This window comes from Anabrus simplex, chromosome 5, assembly GCF_040414725.1.
Source record: "Anabrus simplex isolate iqAnaSimp1 chromosome 5, ASM4041472v1, whole genome shotgun sequence".
Taxonomy (NCBI): domain Eukaryota; kingdom Metazoa; phylum Arthropoda; class Insecta; order Orthoptera; family Tettigoniidae; genus Anabrus; species Anabrus simplex.
This window is the reverse complement of record NC_090269.1, coordinates 376878254-376902490: the sequence shown is the minus strand read 5'-3', so window position 1 is coordinate 376902490 and position 24237 is coordinate 376878254. Positions and strand designations below refer to the sequence as shown.

Genomic DNA, 24237 nt, shown 5'->3' with positions numbered 1-24237 from the left:
GACAAAGAATTTAATTGGGCATCTACTGGTCATGTATATATAACTGTATAACACTTAAATGATATGAATACATTCACAGCTATTTGAATAGGAAGATAATTAACAGAGCCTGAAATTCTTTTTTTCTTTTTCTTTTTTGAGAAACAAGAATCAACAGAAAATCTCATGTTTTTCTCTTTTACTTCCTTACAAGTTGGTCTTACTGTGTTTCTTATTAATATCATCTGTCAAATACGTAATCTTATTGACAGAAACATAGAAATATGTACAGTACCGGTATCATATTATGATTACCGGTACATGAAATACTGAACTCGAAGTACTGTATTTAAAGTACTAAACGACGGTTGTAATAAATTACCTTCCGATTTTTCTTTATTAAGAAAGTAATTTCCGATACTGCGTTTCTAAAAGGTTACCCCAGTATGTTGACAAACACTGAATGCCTCCTGAGTCGAGTGCATTAAATTATCTATGGTAACTGTTGTTATCATTCATGTGGTATTCCTTTGGGTTCTAAGGCAAAAATATTCTGCACATATGCAACAAGAGTGATGTTCTTAGCTACTCTTAACTATTTTATTGATAACCCATGCAGCTGTATAGTACATAGTGGTGGTGGTGATTATTGTTTTAAGAGGAAGTACAACTGGACAGCCATCTTCTATAAACACTGATCAGAAGAAAACAAATGGAAGGGGAACAACACTTCGAAAAATAAAGGTATCGGCAAAAGAAAGATGAAGGCCACAAAGAGCGTGGAAATGAAAAACTTCCTAGGCCTCGAATGCCCTAATGCCGTCGCGGTCGGAAAAGAACACGTGTTGACCAGGGGAGGTCGGATGGGCTAGTATAGTGAAAGCAATGTCAAGACTCGGCTAAGGGCCTCATAGTCACAACCCAAAATAGATTTCCCCCATGGTGGGGGCAATAGCAACACCCACGGTATCCCCTGCCTGTCATAAGAGGCGACTGAAAGGGACGTCAGGCGCTTCTAACTAGGGAGCGTGGGTTGGCGACCACGGGGCTCTTAGCTGAGTCCTAATATTCATGCATATAATAATAATAATAATAATTATTATTATTATTATTTATAATTTATTATTATTATTATTATTATTATTATTATTATTATTAAAGCCATTGGTAGACACGATTCCATAAGAAATAGAAATTCAGTCACTATTGAGTTAACCTAGGTTAGGCTATTTTAGGGATTACATTAGGATATTATGTTAGGCTACGGTACATTAAATTACAGTAGTTGGTTTGTGCGAGTGAAGCGAGTGTTGTGATCTTTAAGTATTTGTCCAGCCATATAATGTACTCTATAGAACATTTAAGATGAATGAAATTTAGCTGTAAATAATAACTACAGTACAGTATAAGACTACTATTATCAATAAAATTGTTGTAATGATGGCCAGCTGGACATAAATTGTTGGTTTGATGTGATAGCCCTATTGTTTGTTGTGATTAAAATTCATAAATGAACAGGAACAAGCATTTCAAATATCTGTGAAACATTTCTACGTTTCATGTAGGGCTAGAATGATACTGTCTGTAATTTACATGAAAAGGAATGGAATGAAATGGCGTTTGGCTTTTAGTGCCAGGAGCGTCTGAGGACAAGTTCGGCTCGCCAGGTGCAGGTCTTTAGATCTGACCCCCGTAGGTGACCTGCGCGTCGTGATGAGGATGATATGAAGATGAAGACGACACATACACCCACCTCCCGTGCCAGCGAAATTGACCAATTATGGTTAAAATTCCTGAACCTGTAGGGAATCGAACCTGGGACCCCTGTGACCAAAGGCCAGCACACTAACAATTTAGCCATGGAGCCAAGGAAATTTTCATAAACATCAATACTACTGTTACACATTTCCTGTTACTTTCCTTGCTTGTTTTGAAAGACAATTCTCTTTCTTTCGGAGGTTTCCTTTTTTATGTCAAAGATTTAGGTGGATTAGGGACGCTGAAAATTGTTGGGATGGAATTCCACTTGAGTAGTTTCCGTCCATCTGTCCTCTTTAGTTCAAATTACGATTCTTCACAATGATGTTAGAAGAAAATACATAATAAGACCTATAAATATCAAACATCGTTCATATAAACATACTATTATTCAGGAATAATACGAATGTATAACTTCACTAACCTCGCACAAGAAGCAATTAATCATCTGTAGGTTGCCATTTGTCACACCTACAGTTTTGTACCCACTGAGCTCTCCTTTGCTTATCTCTCGGGAAGTGAAACACTCTAATTCCGTCAGTTGTCTTATTTTGACAATTTGGTGCGGCGCAGTATCCCGTTTTCCTCCAAAATACAAGTTATAACTCACATCATTACATAGGGCACGCCCACATAACAACGATATTTGAGACCCAATATGGCTGCCACCGCAAAGGATTGTGGTAGCGTGACCAGACCTCCCTAGACAGACCTTGGACGTAGTCATTGGTTTGTTAAGTGAAGATTATTGTAAACGGATTCTAATAATAATAATAATAATAATAATAATAATAATAATAATAATAATAATATTAATAATAATAATGTTATTTGCTTTACGTCCCACTAACTACTTTTTGAGGTCTTCGGAGACGCAGAGGTGCTGGAATTTAGTCCCGCAGGAGTTCTTTAACGTGCCAGTAAATCTACCAATACAGGGCTGTCGTATTTGAGCACCTTCAAATACCACCGGACTGAGCCAGGATCGAACCTGCCAAGTTGGGGTTAGAAGGCCAGCGCCTTAACCGTCTGAGCCACTCAGCCCGGCGTAAACGGATTCTTTTACACTGCGAAGTTCTAGAAAAGTGCAATAATGAAGCTATAACAGAACTCTTCAATGAAGCTATGGGTATCCTGTGGCCACAGGATGTTAAGTATGATAAAGTGTACATTTTAATTAGTGATGCTGCAACTTACATGATGAAAGCTGGAGAAGCGTTGTATATCCTAACATAACTCATTTAACTTGCGTAGCACATGCTTTTCATAGTGTGGCAGAAATGGTAAGAGGCAGTTACCCCAAAGCAGATTTGTTGATTTCCTCAGTGAAAAAGAAAATAATTTTTTTTTTTAACACAAGAGTTAATTTTTGAAAGAAATGTACCCAGAAATTCTAACAAGTTCAAACGTTCTGCACACCATGGACTCTGAAGATCCAGCCTCAACTAAAGCTGCAAAAACAGTCTGTGTCACAAGTGACAAGTGTGAGGAATGACTTAAGTAATCAGCATAATTTTTCATGCATCACAAAAACACTCAAAAGGCTCCAGAACTTGCGTCTGTCATTTTTTGAATGTTTTGAAATTGTGAATAGGTAATACTGTGGAACAACTGAATTGTAGTAGAGGTAAAGTTGCAGATATAGCAAAAGTACGGATGGACACTGTACTTTCAAAGAACTTTGGATATAAAGAAATGGGAAATATTGCTACAATTTTGTATGGAGATTTAAGTGTTAAGTTAACATTGGACTTAACACCAGCGGACATTTCAAACATACTCCCATTACTTCTGATGTTGAATACAGTTTCAGTCAATATAAATCTGTCCTCAGAAACAATAGAAGATTCCACTTTCCAGCACTTAAAAAAAATATATATATTTTAACCCATTGTTGTGGCAACAGAACAAAAAATATTGTGTGTTCTTCAAGGTTCATATTGGAATGTGAAGTGTAACAATGTTTTACGTAGGCCTCCTTTTTGTTTAGCTTCACTGAACTTTAATATTACTGAGCAAGTGGCTGGGTCACATAGCTATTAGCTTGCATCCGGGAGAAAGTGGGTTCAAACCCCACTGTTGGCAGGCCTGAAGATGGTTCTCTGTGGTTTCCCATTTTTCAAGCCAGGCAAATGCTGGAGTTATACCTTAATTAAGGCCACAATCACTTCATTCCCACTCCTAGGCCTTTCCTATCCCATCGTCGCCATAACACCTACCTATGTAGGAGCGACATAAAGCAACTTGTAAAAAATAACTTTAATATTGGATAGAAATTACCATTGTTGTAATTTTAAGTCCATATATAATTCCATATTTCAATACAAATAACTAAATATATACGCAGGTTTACACGTTTCATAAGTTATTAATGTAGTACATATACGGTAAACCCGTTTCCCGATTATAAATCATGTATCAATAGGTCAGCGGTGAACTTCATGTGTGTCTTATTGGGGAAAACCGACCTAATGAAGGTTGTGAAAACAAACAATGCCAGATGAAAATTTCTTCTCCTAAGTTTATGTGGGGGACTTTGTTGACAGACAGAGCACTTCTCATTATATTAGCATCAATACAGATTGCTGAATATGAGGTTAGATGTTGGTATTACTGATATTGTAACTCCTCTTTAAATTAAAAGAGGCAATCTAGGAAAAGAAGAGGAAATGAGAAATTGAAGAGTACAATAAAAAAAAAAAAAAAAAAGAAAAAAAGAAAAAAAAAAAAAGAGGGAGAATGAATGAGGTAAATACCCACTCACCCTCCTCCAGCTCCCATAAGTGGAGACTGCCAGGTTGTGCTGATGTGAGAGCAAGCACTGTTGAGGGAAAACTAGTGAAGGGGTAGGAGGGAGAGTTAAAGAGATGGGATAGGCTTGCCTGTTGCATGTTACTGAAGATTTATTAGTTTGTTGTTGTGAATTTATTTATATTATTTCATTTAAAAGGATGTTTTTTGTTTCTTCTGAGATTTTGTTGAGGTATCACAAGTTTAATAGAATCAGCCTTCATTAAAAAGGAACTTGAACTTTCCCTCAAGAATAAACACATCAATATTTTAACTACTGTAATACTACTAAGGTGAAGATTTCTATAATCAAACAACACCAGAGTATTCTCATGCCTTACGCTTTTACAAATGAGGGATGTATTTCAAATGGTATTTTGTGAGCAATTCTACATATTTTAGCCTCCGTGGCTCAGGCGGCAGCATGCCGGTCTCTCACCGCTGGGTTCTGTGGTTTGAATCCCGGTCACTCCACGTGAGATTTGTGCTGGACAAAGCGGAAGCGGGACAGGTTTTTCTCTGGGTACTCTGGTTTTCCCCTGTCATCTTTCATTCCAGCAACACTCTCCAATATCATTTCATTAATCATTCGTTAACCACTGCCTCACAGGAGTGCGACAGGCTTTGGCAGCCGGCACAATTCCCATTCTTGCCGCTACAATGGGCAATGGGGCTTCATTCATTCCATTCCTGATCCGGTCAAATGACTGGAAACAGGCTGTGGATTTTCATTTCATTTTCTACATATTTTAACTTTAAATTGCACACATAGCAAGTGTGACAATGTTTAATTTTATCAACAGTAAAAACGTTAATAATAATAATAATAATAATAATAATAATAATAATAATAATAGATATTTGATTTGATCCCATACTGACTTGTCTGCAAGAAGTCTGGCTATAAGGTACAAAGAACATGTTAATGCAGTCAAGTAGGAAAGATCACAATAAGAAGATAAAGTTGGAATTTAACAGGACAAAGTGGGGCAAATATTTGTTTATACGAAGGGGAGTTAGGTTTAGAATAACTTACCAAGGGAAATGTTCAATAAATTTCCAATTTCTTTGAAATCATTTAAGAAAAGGCTAGGAAAACAACAGATAGGGAATCTGCCACCTAGGCAACTGTCCTAAATACAGATGAGTAGTGACTGATCATCAAACATAAAAGATATTCGGCAATGGTAGAGCATATGCTTGAAAAGAATCATAAATTTACAGACATTTCTAATGACACGGAATTAATACATTCGGCCCAAAAGTGAAAATTCAGGAATGTTTTAGAAAGTTTAGAAATTTATTTTGCTCAACACAATCACTTTGAATGAAGTTTAAATGAAAGAAGTACAGATGAGAACTCATTGTATAAAGTAGCGTTTAATCATTAAGGAAGAAAAGGAAAAAAAGAAAAAGAAAAACTTGAAGATATTATTCAACATCATCAAAATATTAAAATTTTATGTAATGATAATTTTCATAATATTTCACTAATGTTTGTTTATTCATTGATATGGTGAATTATGATATAGTACTACTTTAAATTTTGGGCTAAACAAAAGATAGTGTTACCGTATTTACACGAATAATCCCCGCACCCTAACTTTAGGAAGGCTGAGTTTGAAAATATGCCAACATTGACTCAAATAAAACCCGCACCCCAATTTTGTGCCTCAACTTTTTTTAATATGCGGGCATTATTCGCGTAAATACGTGGTATTTACGCAAATAATCCCCGCCACCAAATAACCCCCGCACCCTAACTTTAGGGAGGCTGATTTTGAAAAGAAATGCCAACATTATCGTTGCCACAAGACCTATCTGTGTCGGTGCGACGTAAAGCAAAAAAAGAGCCAACAATTACTCAAATAAAACCCGCAATCCAATTTCGTGCCAGAATTTTTTTAAAAAAATATGCGAGTATTATTCGCGTAAGTACGGTATATTGTTTTTATTCTTTGATTGGACTTCACTGATGAAAGGAATGTACTATGTTCCTGAAACATGTATGAATACATAATTTTCAATTATAAAAAGTGTATTTACAAGGTAGACCAAACACACACTATTTTACATTGTTTTTAATAGCATTTAACGTTTTTCAATCTGCATGTGTACAGAATAAGTCAATGGGATTACCCAATGTTTTCTAACGTGTATTTATGTATCCTAGTTCAATTTTTATCTTTTAACTATGGCTGAAGATGTCCCTATGAGGATGAAACATGTACCATTCCATGAAGATAATGTTATTTTGAAAAGGAATAAAAGAGAATTGTATTGTAAAGGAGGAATTTTCCAAAAAGTTCCATAACGCTCATGTCAGTAGATATACCGGCATGTAAAAGAACTCCTGCAAGTTAAAACTGCAGCACCTTGGCATACCAGAACTAATGGGACGTAAAACCAATAACAACATTGTTATTATTATTGAATAGGCTCAGTATCATAGTTACGAGTTTAACAGAGAAAGTTGGAGTTTTATAATAAATACAAAGAATTTTATCCTTCAATGATAAAGTAAAATCCAGGGAAGTGAGATGAAATTGCTAAGAAGTATGCTAGCTAAGACAAGACAGGACCAAATAAGAAATGCAGTAATACGAGAAACACTAGGTGTATGCAGAGTGGATGAGAGAGTAGAACAATCAAGTAAGAGGTGATAAGGGCATGTGACAAAAATGGGAGGAACAAAGATCCCAAAGTTGATGCTTGAACAGGACGTTGGAGGGTAAAAAACTATTGAAAGAACAAAATGAACAAGACCTAAGGAAGAGAGCGAAAACCTTTCAAGATGTCTTTGATGAGGAATAGGGGAAAGACTGGTAAAGATGAAGATCAATGATCCACAACCCAGCCCAATGAGATGATGATGATGATGATGACAGACAAGAGGATACTTCTCACTTCAAGTTCCTGACATATCTGAATATGGTAGAGATGAAGATAAACGATCCACAACCCAGCCCAATGAAATGATGATGATGATGATGATGATGATGATGATGATGATGGCAGACAAGAGGATACTTCTCACTTCAAGTTCCTGACATATCTGAATATGGGATCCAAGTACACAGAATTTCCAGCAATTTAGTGACTGCCAAATCTAGAAATACTCAAAACAAAGAAAACACTGTTACTTTGAACAATTTTTTTTTGCTAATGATGTAAAATAAAAGATCTTCTCACAAGTAGAATAAAAGCATTTAAAAGAAATTATATCTGTCAGTATATGAATAGACATAATTGCATAATACTGTTTCACAACAGAAAGTTCTTCACAAAAGTCATTGAGGAGGTTCATGGTCTCACTGTTACAGGCAGCACTCATTGAATTGACATGGCAGCCTTCAAGGACCATCAAAAGGGCTTTATAATAGATCCGGCAGACATATCAAACATCCGAAACACAACCCAGTGAGGTTCACAAGGAAATGAAAGCAACATATGAACCATCCATCCCATTCTATCAAAAAAGAGTACCAGTTGGATGATACGGATTAATGGTTGGTACTCAAGGAACTATTCCTCTCTTTTTCGTCAAGTTCTGAAAATCATTTAACCTTGATCAGGTATTGCCGTCCCCATGGTGTAAGGGTAGCGTGCCTGCCTCTTACTCGGAGGCCCTGGGTTTGATTCCTGGCGAGGTCAGGGATTTTTACCTGGACCTGAGGGCTGGTTTGAGGTCCACTCAGCCTACATGATCACAATTGAGGAGCTATCTGACAGTGACATGGTGGCCCCGGTCAAGAAAGCCAAGAATAACGGCCGAGAGTATTCGTTGTGCTGACCACACGACACTTCGTAATATGCAGACCTTCGGGTTGAGCAGCGGTCGCTTGGTAGGCCATGGCCCTTCAGAGCTGTTGTGTCATGTGGTTTGGTTTGGTTTTTGATCAGGTATTAATAACAGAAGTTGCAGTGACTGCCTTGAAATATTTTCAGTCCAAATCCCAAAGAGCAATACTTCAAAAACGTTTCAATGGAACGACGTACAATATGCCAAATATACTAACCAACTATTATGTAAATCAACACCTCACAATTACTTTCAAAATTTCTCTTGTTTCACTGTATAATTTTTTCTCAGAGGCAATCTCCAGTTGGGGAAAGCCCAAATATACATATAAACATCTACAACAACATGTGATTTTACTCAACATAATACTGTCTTAATTCCTGTATAGTCAGTAATGTTCTATTTAAGTTAAAGTGATTGTCTTACTTCTAACAGCTTCAATTATGTTGGCCAATTTATCCATTCCTGGATGTCCAAAGAGCACTCCTGTGACATACGAGTCCAGGTTCTCCTGAATCTTGCTGACAGAGTGAAGAATAGCAGCAAGAGCTATCTGTGAGGGTGAATAAAGCAAGCAGGCATCTGTGAGGTACAATCGTTCAATCAACTCCATTATACCAGGTCTTAGACGTTCTGGGTCTATCAGTGAACTACGAGTCTGGAACAAGAGGAAGAAGTAATTACAAAGAGCAACCACAACAGGAGCAGAGAGGTAAACACACCAGAATTTTATCTTTCAATGCACTGTAAATCTACGTAGATTATAAATAAGAATCAATTAAATGGCAAGTTTCAATTACCACACAGTTCAGTGAAAATGTGAAAACAAAAAGAAGGATCCCCATTTAAATTTTAAATGTAAGACTATATTTTTCTCTAAAACTTATACATAATTTCCAAGTGAGTAATAGAGAGGTCCTTGGCTGAATAGGTAGCATAGCACCATTTGGTTTAGGGGGCTTCTGTGCTGGAGATTAAAGCTCATTTGGTTTAGCAGGCTTCTGTGCTGGAGATTAAAGCTATCAGTGGTTAACTCCTCCGGCTCGGAGACTGAGAATTTCTTTATACACATCTCTTCCTTTACATATACCACCCTACTAAAGATTACAGAAGCATATAGTACTATAATACATAAGACCTGCATCCGACTGTAAAAGTGAACTTATGTCTGCAGGTTGTTCGCAACGGGAGTGCCTGAAGAAAAATAAACTGGCGAAAGAAGAAGGAACAAAGAAGTGACCAATAGTCATATAGAAAGATAACAACTTGGATAACAACACACTTAAGAACAAATATGATGACAGGTCAGAGTAGGATGAAAAAGAAGCAGCAAAGAAAGAAGGGACAAGACAAATGTGAAAGCACAAAAAGAGAAGGCTAATTTCCACATCTTCATACACTGCTGTCTTTATAAAGATGGCCTCTCTCCACCATTCTTCTTCATCTATTAGTCCGCAACCCACAATGAGCCTGTCTCTGCTTCCAAGTTTGATGAGGAGAGCAGGTATCGACACTCACTGAGGGCAGTAGCGGCGACTAAGGGGGATGAGGGGGGCAGTCGCCCCCCAGTTTGCAGAGAAAACATTACGTTTTTATTCCATTTTAGCCAGCTGAAACTAGGAATTATTAAGAAACAATCTGTGCAAACTTTAATTATTAATAAAATTATTATTGAAAATACACACAAAATGTAGTTTGTCACAGCTAACCGATCTGTATAGCGCCACAGCAAGTAGTGGAGACTTCGCAAATGCTATGAGAAAGGGGTATATTTTTTTGCCACGGTCGTGAACACTGAGGTATGATTCACCTGCTTGCCGCGTGCATTCGTCAGTTAGTCTCTTTAATATTGCCTGTTAGTTTCTTAGAGTGTAGTCAAATACTAAATGATTTTTTAATTTTATAATCACGCCGTACTTCTATTTAACTGTAATACGTGTGTAATATTGCTCCTTTGGTAAAAGTTTTATTGTGTAGTATTGAATTTAAAAAAAAAAAACTATTATTGCCGCGCTTAAGTTAGTAAACTGTCAACCTTTACCTCTCTGTCAAAATTTGCTCAAAGGCATCAAAAAATTACAATTGTGTAGCTGTTTTGTTCAGTTTTGATGTGTATACACCCCCACTCCTGGCTATATCCCTCAAACCAGCTACTTTCTGTTGTGTGTATTTTTTTGCCCCCCCCACACACACACTTTTAATTCCCAATCGCCGCTACTGGCTATAGGGCTAGTGAGTAATCCTCTCCAACCTCTCTATATATTAACAAAATTTATGCCAGGGAATGGAAATTTCAAAATCATATTCTGAACATTTTAAAATTATTTTGACAGGTGACTATTCTTGCTTTTGTGGGTCTTCTCAAACAGCCGATCATTAATATTTGATTGTCCTGTGTTTACAAGAACAAGATTTGATTTGGACTCTCATTTGAACAGCTGTAATATTAAGCTTTCAACCACTATACCATATTTTCATACAGAAATGCTGTTACAAACATTTCCTAATTCTCATTAATCGCATCCCTTGTAAACTGGTTCTGTAAATCGCCATCATCATGTTTAACTTATAATTGTATGTTTCAACTATAACCCTCAAATACTTTGTAAAATAAGATTCATTTGTATTGGAAATTAATAATAATAATAATAATAATAATAATAATAATAATAATAATAATAATAATAATAATAATAATAATAATAATAATAATAATATATTTATATTGTCATTGTTTTGAATCCAAATAACAGAAACTTTAAAGCACACTTTCTGGTGATATTCATCCCATCCCAGTTCTAAAATCAGTTATTCCATGTTATTCACAAATAAATGAACATAATTCTATAGCCCAAAATGAATCTGGTATAACAAATATCCTTAAATTTATAACAGAAGATATGTTGCTCATTCAAAGGTTAAAAATGTTCAAACAAAGGAAAGAGGAGGAGGGATATGATATGTAGCAACAGTTAACTCCCAGATGAACATTATCCAGTTTCAAAGTTATTAATGAAAACTTTATGTAGACTCTCCAGTTTATAGATTATTAAGTGATAACAGGGGTTCAGAAACAACATAATTTCAATCAATCACTACTGATCAGCATTTAGGGCAGTCGCCCAAGTGGCAGATTCCCTTTCTATTGTTTTCCTAGCCTTTTCTTAAATGATTTCAAAGAAACTGGAAATTTATTGAACATCTCCCTTGGTAAGTTATTCCAATCCCTAACTCCCCCTCCTACAAATAAATATTTGCCCCAATTTGTCCTCTTGAATTCCAACTTTATCTTTATATTGTGATCTTTCCTACTTTTAAAGACACTACTCAAACTTATTCATCTACTAATGTCATTCCACACCATCCCTCCACTGACAGCTCGTAACATACCACTTATTTAGATGTTGATTCCCACAGGGAACCTGAAATATTTGTCCCGAATGAGTAAATTTATAATACGAATATAAATGGTCCGTTACTGGATATTATAAATTTTCCAGGTAATTCAATCCTGGTTGCCAGTGTTTCGCCCCATTGTGCTAAGTTGGGCTCATCAGTTGGTAAATAGCACACCCATCAAGGCACATGGCAGTGCATATCGTGGAGGCCACTGCGTAGACTAGTTGGAGGCACCGGCAGTGCCAATGCACTATGAGAGACAGTCTCATTACCAAAAATTGATGTGCATGAGCCATGCGTCTTGGTGGATGTGATATTTACCAACTGATGAGCCCAACTTAGCATACTGGGGCGAAACTCTGGCAACCAGGAATGAGTTAGCTGGAAAATTCATAATGTCCATTAACAGACCACTTATATTGGTACATACCACTTACTGCGTAAGACCAATTTCATATTTTTTGCCCGTATTGAACGCACTAATTTTAGTTACAATTTCTTCTTATTATATTCATCTACCGGTATTCAATACATGAAATGTTTGTCTCTAAAAGGACATTTACCACAATACAAACATTAGATGGGACATGTTTTGCTTGTTATGTCGAGCATCTTCAGCCTTTTTTCTTTTCTTTTTTTCAACTATCTCAAGGTTGAGTCCCTATGTTAAACCTTATTTACAAATACTTGTTCATTGAAAATGTTGTTATATAATAAAATATCCTTATTATATAGAAAGTAACCATGAAGAAGTAACAATTAAAATGGATCTATAATAGACTAGACATTAATCACAGTAATGTGCCAATTATATGATTTGGCATGAAAATTCCGATTTTTTCTAATACTGCTCGTGTTATTTATCAAAGTATGAATGTTCTGGGGCCGATTCAACACTGGTTTGGGGATTGGTGAAGACTACAAGTATGATGAACGGATTACAAACCTCCAATGCTCTATTTTTAATGATGGTGTAAATCTCATCCAACAAGAACATATCGCAAGTTTAACTTTTCTAATACATTAGCCTTCATATGAACATTTTATACCTTGAAAAATTAACTTAACACTAGAAGTGTTAGAAAGAACGTTTTAGCCAAATCTTACTGTACCGAGAGGTACACCTCAACCCTGTGTATTTAAATGAAACACCTTGAAGAACACTATCTAACACATAAAACTTGAAACAACTAGTGCAAGAAGTTGGGACGTTGGTCAACAGATGTCACTACTAAAGTGATAGAGTAATGTGTTATTTTAAGGTTTCCTAAACTGACTGGATTTCTTTTGCTTTTTGGTGCATCAAAGTTGTCAACACTTCATTCTCTTTCCGCCAACTTTAAAAATAACCAATTAGAAATTTTGCGTATTTAGTTTTCAACCAATCAAGGACTTTTTGTACATATTTAATTAGCCAATGAAAAACTGGGGGTGTGTCGGGCATTAGTCTAGATCTCTCTCAAACCTTCCTCTCGGGTATAAAAGCTGGCAATTTTTCGAGCTAACTTGTCTTATTGATCGTCGTGTTACTGAGTGTGTGTGATAATGGAGGAGGCGGAGGCCTCATCCATCAGCAAGCTGAACATCAGCCAAGGTAATGGCCACCATATTTCTAACTCTGTAGGTATCTCTGCCAGCTAATTCGAGGGGAAGATTTCCAATATTTACTAATGTAACTGTAAAATTCCAAAAATGTAAATTTTTCTTTCTTCTTATGTAAAAGTTCAACTAGTCTATTGCACTTCACTAAAATCAGGGGATACAGAGTGCGTTACCCTCTTGAATTCCCCTTCAATTTAATCTGGAGGTAACTACGATTTTGTAACCATTTTCTCTATTGTAAATTGTAACTCAACTTGACCATCTAGTCACCTCAGTAGAATGGGATTAGCCCCTGTAACTTCGGGCCAGGATCCGAAATAGGGTTTTATCTTGTGTACAAATTTCAAGGAGTGCAAATGTCAGCCTTCGCAGCATTTGTATGTTCTCTCCTTTACATCCATATTACAACACCTAAATACCCTCACAACCATGTGCAGAAATTTGTACCCTTTATTTATAATCCCATTTATATAATTACCCCAATGAAGATCTTTCCTTATATTAACAACTAGGTATTTACAGTGATCCCCATAAGGAACTTTCACCATATCAACATAGCAATTAAAAATGAGGACTTTTCCTATTTGCAAAACTCACAACTTGACTTATAACCCCGCTTATCATACCATTGCCTGCTGTCCATCTCACATTATCGAGGTAATTTTGCAGTTGCTCACAATCTTGTAACTTATTTATTACTCTATACAGAATAACATCAGCTGCAAAAATGCTTATCTCCAATTCTACTTCTTTACTCATATCATATATATATATATATATATATATATATATACATACACATAAGAAAATATAAAGGTCCAATAATACTGCCTTGAGGAATTCCCCTCTTAATTATTACAGGGTCAGATAAAGCTTCGCCTACTCCGTTTCTCTGAGATCTATTTTCTAGAAATACAGCAACCCATTCAGTCACTTTTGAAAAGGAGCTATGAGAATTGGAGACAAGGAACTGGAAATATTAGAACACTTCAAATACTAGGAAGTGAACTGACAGAATATGGAAGACTGGATAGGGATATTAGTAGGATACAACTGGGGAGTGCCTTTTACCACCAGGTACAGAGGTTAATATGGAGTATAGATGTACCAATGAAGTCTAAAGAAGTAATATACAGTGGATATTATTTACCTATAATGACATATGCAGCAGAAACCTGAGCAATGGCTCAGAGAAATGAGGGTGGAGTACAGGCAGCTGAAATGTAATTCCTGAGGAGTATGGTACAGAAGACAAGAAGACATGAAGACATACAAAAAGCGATAAATGTGCAAAAACTAAATGACAAACTGGAACAGAACAGGTTGAGGTGGTTTGGACATGTCAAGAGGATGAAAAAAGAAAGACTGCCAAGACAAGCACTGGAAAGACAGACGACAGGGAAGAGAGGACGAGGAAGATGAAGATTACGATGGGTGGACTCTGTGAAAAACTGCACAGGACAACGGAACCTGGACTGTAACACGGTGTTGGACGAGGGATGGTGGAGATATGGGGCGAGGTGGAGAGGAACCATATTTGCCCTCACCCAGTGTCTGCTGGAAAAGGGAAAATGATTATGATGAACACAGAATTTTAATATAGGCTTAAGTGTCCTATTCTTGTACATAATATTCTAAATGATAATAATAATAATAATAATAATAATAATAATAATAATAATAATAATAATAATAATAATAATAATAATAATATTTTAAAAAGGTGTGATTTGATAGAATCTAATGATGTCCTTTCAAGGAGAAAGCATGTCATTGTATTAATAATGAAACACTTTCTTTTTTTTTAGGTGTATTCTGTAAATTAAATATTCTCTTTTTCAGGTAATTTCAAATGTTTATGGATCTTTCATTAGTTTCAACAGACTATAAAACTTACAAGGTCATACATCTTCTAAAATCGGACAAAAATATTTCCATCTTGTAACTGTATATCTGTCCAAGTATTATCTGTGCTCGCAATGCTCACTTTTAGCAAAAGTTAAGCAAGGATTTTTTTAAGATGGAGAGAAAATTTTGAAAGGTGTAGTCAGAGAAATGATTGGATTTTCAAGTGATTGCCCAAATGATATACCCTCCTCAAATGTACCATGGCTTAGCACTGATATTTGCTACCTGGTAAGCCCCAATTCAGCAACATACTCATTTGAATCATCGATCTACATGTACATTACATAAGGGGTTCTTCAAGATGAAAAAGCTTTAGCCTTCTCTAAACATACCAGCTGAAACATTTGTTTAGATAGGTAGATGTAAACAAAAGGAGCTGAGAATTAATGCCTTTAAGAGTTGGACAAAGCATAAGCTGAGAGGTAAAGTTAGTCTTGTTACATTTAGATGTTCAGACAACTTTATACGTAAACAGCATAAAGGGGCTATGCTGAGAATGGACCAACAAGCTGAAGTTGCATCTAACATTTCGGAGAGAATTTAATTAAAAAGGGTATGTAAAATTGGGTAATAAGTCACTACAATCTAGGCCATACATAATTTTTTTCATGCTGAGTGAAATGGTAGTTTAGGGGAAGGACCAAAATTAAATTCTCAAATATTTATGTTATTGGTGGTTCTATCGATCAATACTACATAACTAAAGTTATATAGTATGACATTTCCGACCATTTATGTCTTGTACATTTTTATTTATTGCTATTTTGTTTTACGTCGCACCGACACAGATATGTCATATGGCGACGATGGGAGAGAAAAGGCATAGGAAGAGGAAGGAAGCGGTCGTCGCCTTAATTAAGGTACAGCCCCGGCATTTGCCTGGTGTGAAAATGGGAAACCACGGAAAACCATCTTCAGGGCTGCCGACAGTGGGACTCGAACCCACTATCTCCCGATTACTGGATACTGGCCGCACTTAAGCGACTGCAGCTATCGAGCTCGGTTTGTACATTTTTTACAGTACCGGCTATTATAACAGAGATATTCATGAATTGGGATTTTTGTTGCTAAGTCCATATCAGCACCGAATCACGAGAAAATTGGTAAACAAAATTTAAAATCAGTATGTAAAGTCAGAAAATAAGGAAATACAGTCTATGCTATAAATAGTAAGATGCTATAATATCATAGAGTTGGAAGAAAACTAAATGTGAAGACCTACAATATAGAAACCTCATAAAATTGATTAATAACAACATTACATTGACCATTGTTTGTTTTGATGTGCTTTGTATCTTCTGCTGCCACTCCTCTCCGATAAATGGGATTACTGCTGCGTACCGAGTATAACAGCCTGACTGAATATTGGCGGGAAGTAGCAAGGGAGTTAGATCTATCTCTTCTTTAGCATGCAATTCCTTTTCTCTGATTCATAAATTTTCTGATACTCCTGGTACATAGCACAATGGTTCATCATCATAGCATTCCAGCTATTCAATCCTTACTCTGAGGCACTGATTAGAATGAGCAATGTGCACATTAAACGGAATAATGGAGGAGGAGTGTTCGCGGCTGTCTTCAGTTTAGTCATTCCAGCACTGGAACTTTGGACTGTTAGAACGGCAGTGCAATACTGTTCGTTAAAAGTGAGAAAATGTGTTGTTTTTCATTTGATTATTTTATATGACAACATTGATTTTAATCGCTACATTCCTACTGTCATCATTCTAAAGATCTATGTTGACTTCAGTTAGGAAAACCACAAAGACAGTCTTTCTGAGAATGCCAGAGTGAAGGACAGGTACATCAGCTAGCTAATGTTAAAACTGCAAAAACCCTGCAGTTAGGATTTTGAATTTTGTAGAGGTGTTTGTAACATTCACTGTAAGTTAATTTATTTAAGTGAAATAAATTGTTTTTTGATCTTTATTTTTGCAAGAATGTATTTTTAAGGGGAACAAGTATTACCATATTTACCCGAATAATCCCTGCCATCGAATAATGCCCACACCCTCATTTTAGGAAGGCTCATTTTGAAAAAATAAAAAGAACTAAAATTCCTTCCATCGAAAGACGGCATAAACAAACATATCGTATCACTCCGCGAGGTCCACGTGGTCTTTATGCAAATATGAACATGTAAATTTACGGATATAGCTGCTTTGCCTGAGATGATAAAAATACATTATCACTGCTATGAAATATATTTTCCATGAAAATGAGCAAGCAGGTCTACTTACGTGACAGGTATTTCATTAATCTGAACTTGCAATAGGCTCGATTCCCTGTAGATGGGAAGATTCATTGTCTCTTGCATCACTAGAATCCTCTCCTAAATTACAAGTTCGTCACACTCCACGTCTAAAACACTTCTCACACGTGGTCTCTTTTTACTGGACAGTAACACGACCGGTGGTGGATAATTCTTTTCATGCAACATAAACGCTTGAAATTTACACACCGGTGAAATCTGATGTTAATTTTGCGATACAGTAAAATCTCGTTAATTTGAAGTCTTTGTAATACAGAAATCGGACTTCCAATTATGTGATTTCGAATCAACAGCCATCTTATAATTAAATGCCAACTCTCACCAGTTTTCGTGGATTCTGCTTTTCCACGTACTGCTTGCTATGTGATATTGTGGCATTTCTTAAAACGCTGAATACAAAAGAATTATGATTTCACTCTATTTTCAACTATGAAACACACTATAGACACACTGAAGTGAGTGAAAGTGCGGAAAGCTACCCCTGCACACTCCGGAAGACGCGTTCTATCGTGACGCAGAGAAATTTTTAATTTAAATTACTCTGTAAAATACGGTACTATTTAAAAAAATGTAAAGTCAGTTTAGAATTAAAAGTCTGAATTGTTTTCAGTTTAAATATGATATATGGGGACAGTTTTCTTTCATCTATGGTTGCACAAAGCATAACTGTATACTCAGCATCGAAAACTAGGTGAGCCAGGTGCGTGTTGGCAACCTTGACACAAATAAAACCCGCACCCCAATTTCGTGCCTCAAAATTTTTTTAAAAATATGCGGGGATTATTCGCGTAAATACGGTATAAAAGTGTCCAACAAGGGAACATCGGCAATGATTAAGTTGCCGATAGCGATGAAACTTTGAAAACACATTGAGGCACATGTAAAAAAGATGTCAGCATCAATTTTGGGTGCCGACATTCATTACGGCGTTAACTGAGGGGCCTAACATTTGCGACATTTCAAGTTCCGCGCGAACAGTGATGAATACCTGCTGGCCAATGCTTAGACGGTATACTGTCTGCTTGTGCCACACCTCTGCACCTCCTCCCCTCCACACATCCTTCTGGTTCGCCATCGCATGTTTCCCTTCTCCCCCCGCCTGCCCGTCTACTTAGCTGTCAAACAGAAGCGGTGCTACACTTTGCATACATAAATGCATAACTTTTTAATTTTTCAAGGCTTTTCTTACTACATTAAACTTTACTGCATTCCTTGTCATACTCATATCAAAGTTATCTATGCATTAAATTGATTTATATTTGACAACCATTGCTGCAATTGAAATGTGTTGTGTCTATCACTGCACAAAATAAATAAATTGTTCATTACAAGCACACATAAAAACATTCTACCTATATTCCTTATTCCAGAATACGCAATACGGAAAATACCAGTAGTTTCAATCTTGGAGTTTATAATTGTTGTTATCCGAGATTTTGTTTTGTTATGACTTTTTTTTTTTTGCTATTTGTTTTACGTCGCACCGACACCGATAGATCTTATGGTGACGATAGGATAGGAATGGCCTAGGAATGGAAAGGAAGCGGCCATGGCATTAATTAAGACACAGCTCCACCTGGTGTGAAAATGGAAAACCATGGAAAATCATCTTCAGGGTTGCCGACAGTGGGGTTCAAATCCACTATCTCCTGGATGCAAGCTCACAGCTGCGCGCCCCTAACCGCACGGCTAACTCGCCCAGTCTACGACACAACTGATAGCGTACACAAAATGGGGGGCGGCACAAAAAGAAGGTCTGGACCTGTAACCAGGTTTTGATATCTCGAGACACCAAATCTCATTACATTCACCGTGATCCTCTACCCAGGCACGTAATTTCTTTAAATAAAAATATATAACGTTGTTTAAAGGTGGGCGATTTATTTAATGGTAGGTGATTTAATTTAATTAATTTCATATGTATGGCCGCTCTAAAGGATACTACCGACAGCTTTAAGGCGTTTTAGAAGTAAATAATAATTTACGCATAGGTCGGACGCGGTACCCCATCTCACGTTTGACCACGCCCAATGGTGCTTGAATCGGGGTTGTACCCATGAATGTGATACTCACCGGAATTAGCAGGAATGAAAATATACAATTTGAATTAAAATATGGGTATATTAGTTTAGGTTAATTATTATCATTATATGTGAAACGGAACGTTATTTAAAGAATTTCAATAATTATAGTACAAAAAGAAGCGAAGTATAGTGCCTGTCCCGTTCAACAGCTAAACAGCCGACATGCACAGGGAGAAGGGGAACGTGCTTTGGCGAACCAGTTGGACAGGGAAGGGGAGGAGGTGCAGAGGTGTGTCTCCAGGCAACCAGTGTGCCAGCTTAGCATTAGCTAGCAGGTATTCATCGCTGATCGTGCGGAACTTGAAATGTCGCAAATTTTAGGCTCCTTAGATAAGGCTCTAATGAATGTCGGCATCCAAAATTGATGTTGACATCTTTTTTATGCATACCTCAATGTGTTTGGCAAGTTTCATTGTGATCGGCGACTTAACCATTGCCGATGTTCCCTTGTAAGTGAAGCAAGTAGACATTTCAAATGCCAAACAAATGACCACCAGAGACAAAAGTAGGTATGGAATATTTAATAGTGTAAGAATTCAAAGAACAAAGCTAAAAAAATCAACAAAAATGTTCTTAAAAAGGTTACCGAGACTCACCTTGATGTCAATAAGTAGCCCTGTAATTGGTCGGTAGGGGTTGTGAACAGTCAAGTGATAGTCTAGTTGCTGCATTAACAGTAGTTCATTGTTGAGAATTATGTCAGAGGCTTTCTCCCGATCACCCTTAATATTAGCAACGAACTGAGAAATGGAGACATTGAACTCTTCCACTTTGCAGGCCAGATATACACAGGTCACCCTGCATTAAGAAAAGAAAGAACACTGTTAGATGAACGATTTTCCACTTCATTTTTTGTTTACAGTACAAAGTATTGATGTTAAGCTCACCCTATCACTGGACTGATAAAGGTCATAAATATTGATAGCAAAGAACTGCCACTCAGTCTCATTTATAGCTGTGATTGTATGGAAACTGCCAAATAATAAGATTCAGAGCATGGCTAGTGCACCTGGGTGCTACGAAAGGTGTTGCTCATAGCATTACACATGCTTAACAGCACTTTCAAGCTCAGTAAAGAAAGAAATGACGAACTACCTCACTTCACATCTTACCTAGTGTTGTAAACAAGGTTGGGTTTACAAAAAGCACAACTTCTTTATTTGCTTCACATGTAAAATTACAATATTTACACTAACAAAACTGAAAGTTATCTCGAAGCAAATTGAACTATGAATTTGGAGAAAGAGTCTGTCTTTGTACACTATATACACGTTGGAGTATTCACGTCCACTACTATTTCGGAAAGATAGTCCTTGTGACATGAAAAGTTCTTGATAGTCGAAAACTATCAGAAGTACTGACGTAAATATCTCAGAGTGTCCTTCCTTGTTGAAGTGTCTGAGTTCATTAACGTAAGTTCAATGACTGAAGAGTTCCTACTTAGCGAAACTAAGTCGATAATGGGAGCTGCATTAGCTAGGGTAAGACTGGGCATGGACAGCGGAATAGGCAAGAGGAGCGGTGACCCGAGGTGAGACCTCTTACTGCCAGAAATTCAGTCCACCTGGCCGAAGCACATTTTCAAGAGGAGTAGCCTCCGTGCTCGACGTAGGGTGTATTCTGGAGCTGGACACCGGGGTCAGTGGGCGTCTGGACAGGCTAGGAGCTCCTTTATATAGCACACACGACGTTCCAGGCACGCGCACTGAGGGCTGCGCGTCGAGGCTCGAAGAATAACACACTGGCACGCGTGTAGCTGGCTGGCGGATCGAGAAGGGAGGGACGGACATACAACACCCTCCCCTCCTAAATACGCCGGTACGGCGTGAAACGGCGGCGGCTGCGATGCTGGGCCGGAGCTGCTGATGTCTCTGTTGTATTGTCCGGAGCTGGGACTGGGCGGAGTGGCGCTGCCTCGTCCTGAAAGGAACCCATGGTTATTAAATGGTCTAAAGCTCGTTCAGCAATAGATTTATCTGGCTTAGCAATAGCATCAATAGCTGGACATGGGCGGTAGCGCAGACGTATCTGGTCTTGATGGCGGCAGATACGTTTCTCCGTAGTCTGTATCTCGTAGAGACGATGACCCAACGATCTGCAGATGACTCCAGGTATCCAGAGTGGGTTGGACTTGAATGTCCTGGTGTAGACCTTGTCGTTGACTGAGAACTTCGGTGGGTGAGGTCTGAGGCTGGGCCGGAAGAGGCTGCAACAGAGAAAGTAAAGTTCTGTGAGGTCGTCCATGGAGCTTCTGTGCAGGAGTGATATTATCAGCGCCGGGCAGAGTTCTGTAGTTGCTTAAGAGTTGGAGCAATGCTTGGTCTTTAGTTAAGCCTGAAGAGACAGCTTTTTTCATACTTCTCTTAAATGTTTGTACAAGGCGTTCAGCTTCACCATTAGATTGAGGGTGAAAAGGCGGTGCTAGGATATGACGAATGCCATTATATGTACAAAAGTTCTTAAAAGCAGTAGCTGTAAATTGAGGTCCGTTGTCCGAAATGAGTACTTGAGGTAAACCTTCTGTAGTAAATATTTTCTGAAGAGCACGAATGGTAGCTTCTGTCGTAGTAGTTGAATGCATATCCACTACATATGGAAAGTGCGATAGTGAATCGATGACTATTAACCCCATGGAACTGAGGAAAGGACCTGCGAAATCGATGTGAACTCGTTCCCATGGAGTAGTAGCAGGAGGCCATGAAGCTAGATCAGAAGACGGGGCGTTCTGATTCAGTTGACATTGTTCACAATGACTGATGAGTTTTTCGATGGCGGCATCAATACCGGGCCAGTAGCAGTGTTGACGTGCTAGTTGCTTTGTTCTGGATATACCCCAATGGCTTTGGTGTAATAATTCGAGAACTTGTTTCTGTAGGCTAAGTGGGATAACCACTCGGAAGATGGTGCCTGTTTCTAGGAGTACGACTCCAGCACGAGTCGTGAGACGATGCTGCAGACGATGATAAGGTGCAAGGTGGGCAGGAAGCTTTCTCTGAAGAGGCCAACCGTTGCGGATGTAAGTACGCACAGTAGCAAGTGTACTGTCCCTATCCGTAGCTTTAGCTATGCAGGTAGCATCAATAGGAAAACTGGATACAGTATCTTCAAGTTCTATGTCCAACTGAAGACATTCAGATTCCTGAGAATCGAAGGCAGTATCAGGACCAACTGGTAAGCGGGAGAGGGCATCAGCATTACAATGCTGGGATGTGGCTCGATAGACAATCTGATAGGAATAATCAGAAAGGAACATGGACCATCTTTGAAGCTTGCGGAGGGAATTCTCAGGGATCTTATTACCAGGGTGGAATAAGTGTACGAGAGGCTTATGATCAGTAATGATCAGGAAATGGTTGCCATAGAGATATTCATTGAAACGGCGAATACCAAAGATGATGGCTAAAGCTTCTTTCTCTATCTGTGAGCATCGACGTTGATGGTCATTAAGTGTTTTCGAAGCGAATGCGATGGGGCGTTCCTGTCCATGACGATCCTTCTGGGAGAGAACGGCACCCACACCGTAGTCTGAAGCGTCAGTAGCTAGCGTGATGAGCTTGTCGGGCTGAAAATGAGTGAGTTGTATAGCTTGAATTAAGGCATTGTTGATGGTTTTCCATGCCTGTTGGCATTGCGGAGTCCACTGAAATTTAACACCTTTTTTACGTAGAGCGTTTAATGGAGCTGCCACTGTAGCGAAGCGGGGAATGAACTTATTATAGTAGTTCGCTTTGCCTATGAAGGACTGGAGCTGCTTGAGGTTCTGAGGTGCCGGCATGTTTACGATAGCTGAGACATTCTGTGCACTAGGGCGAATTCCAGTCTTATCAAGTATATGCCCTAGGTAGTGAACTTGAGGCTGAAAGAATGTACATTTAGCGAGATTTGCTCGTAGGCCATTGTCTTTCAATTTCTGGAGAAGGAGGCGTAGATTGGTGAGATGTTCCTGATGATCTTTTCCAGTAACAATAATATCATCCAGGTAGTTAGCACAACCGGGAATGGAGGCGGTGAGTTGAGCTAAATAGCGCTGAAAAATAGCCGCTGAGGATGAAACACCGAATGGGAGCCGCTGGAGCTGGAGCAGTCCGAGAGGAGTGTTGAGTGTTAGAAATTTCTTAGATTCTTCGTCTAAAAGTAGCTGGAGATATGCTTCTTTAAGATCAACTCGAGAGAAGAATTGTCCACCAGAGAGACGACGGAATAAGTCTTCTGGACGTGGAATAGGAAAGAGATCTGTGTCGATGTGTGCGTTGACGGTAGATCGAAAATCTCCACAAAGTCGAACATTACCATCAGGTTTCTTGATGACCACTAGTGGAGTAGCCCATTGACTAGAAGTAACTGGTACCACGATTCCAGTTTGTATCCATCTGTCTAATTCTTTCGTGACCTGGTCTTGAAGTGCTAGGGGTACTGGACGTGCTTTGAGGAAGCGAGGCTTAGCTCCGGATTTCAGCTGTATGTGAGCTGTATAGTCTTTTGCTGTTCCGAGCTGAGAGTCGAAGACTTCAGGAAACTGCTCTAGGAGAGCGGTAACGTCAGAAGTAGGATGCAATGTAGATACGATGTTAATGTTGTCATGTATCTGGAAACCAAATAAGTTAAATAGATCCATGCCCATAATGTTGGAGGCAGTGTAGTTG

General features: G+C 38.1%; 1 protein-coding gene across 1 annotated transcript in view; it reads right to left on the bottom strand.

Annotated features, from left to right (window-relative positions):
* The window catches only part of CycH (cyclin H), a 52836-nt gene that overhangs the window by 14846 nt on the left and 13753 nt on the right, over positions 1-24237 (bottom strand). Inside the window, exons 3-4 of the mRNA XM_067148662.2 lie at positions 20191-20392; positions 8756-8987 (exon numbers count right to left, since the gene is read on the bottom strand). Of these exons, the coding sequence (XP_067004763.2) occupies positions 8756-8987; positions 20191-20392 (434 nt within the window). The remainder of the gene's footprint in view (positions 1-8755; positions 8988-20190; positions 20393-24237) is intronic.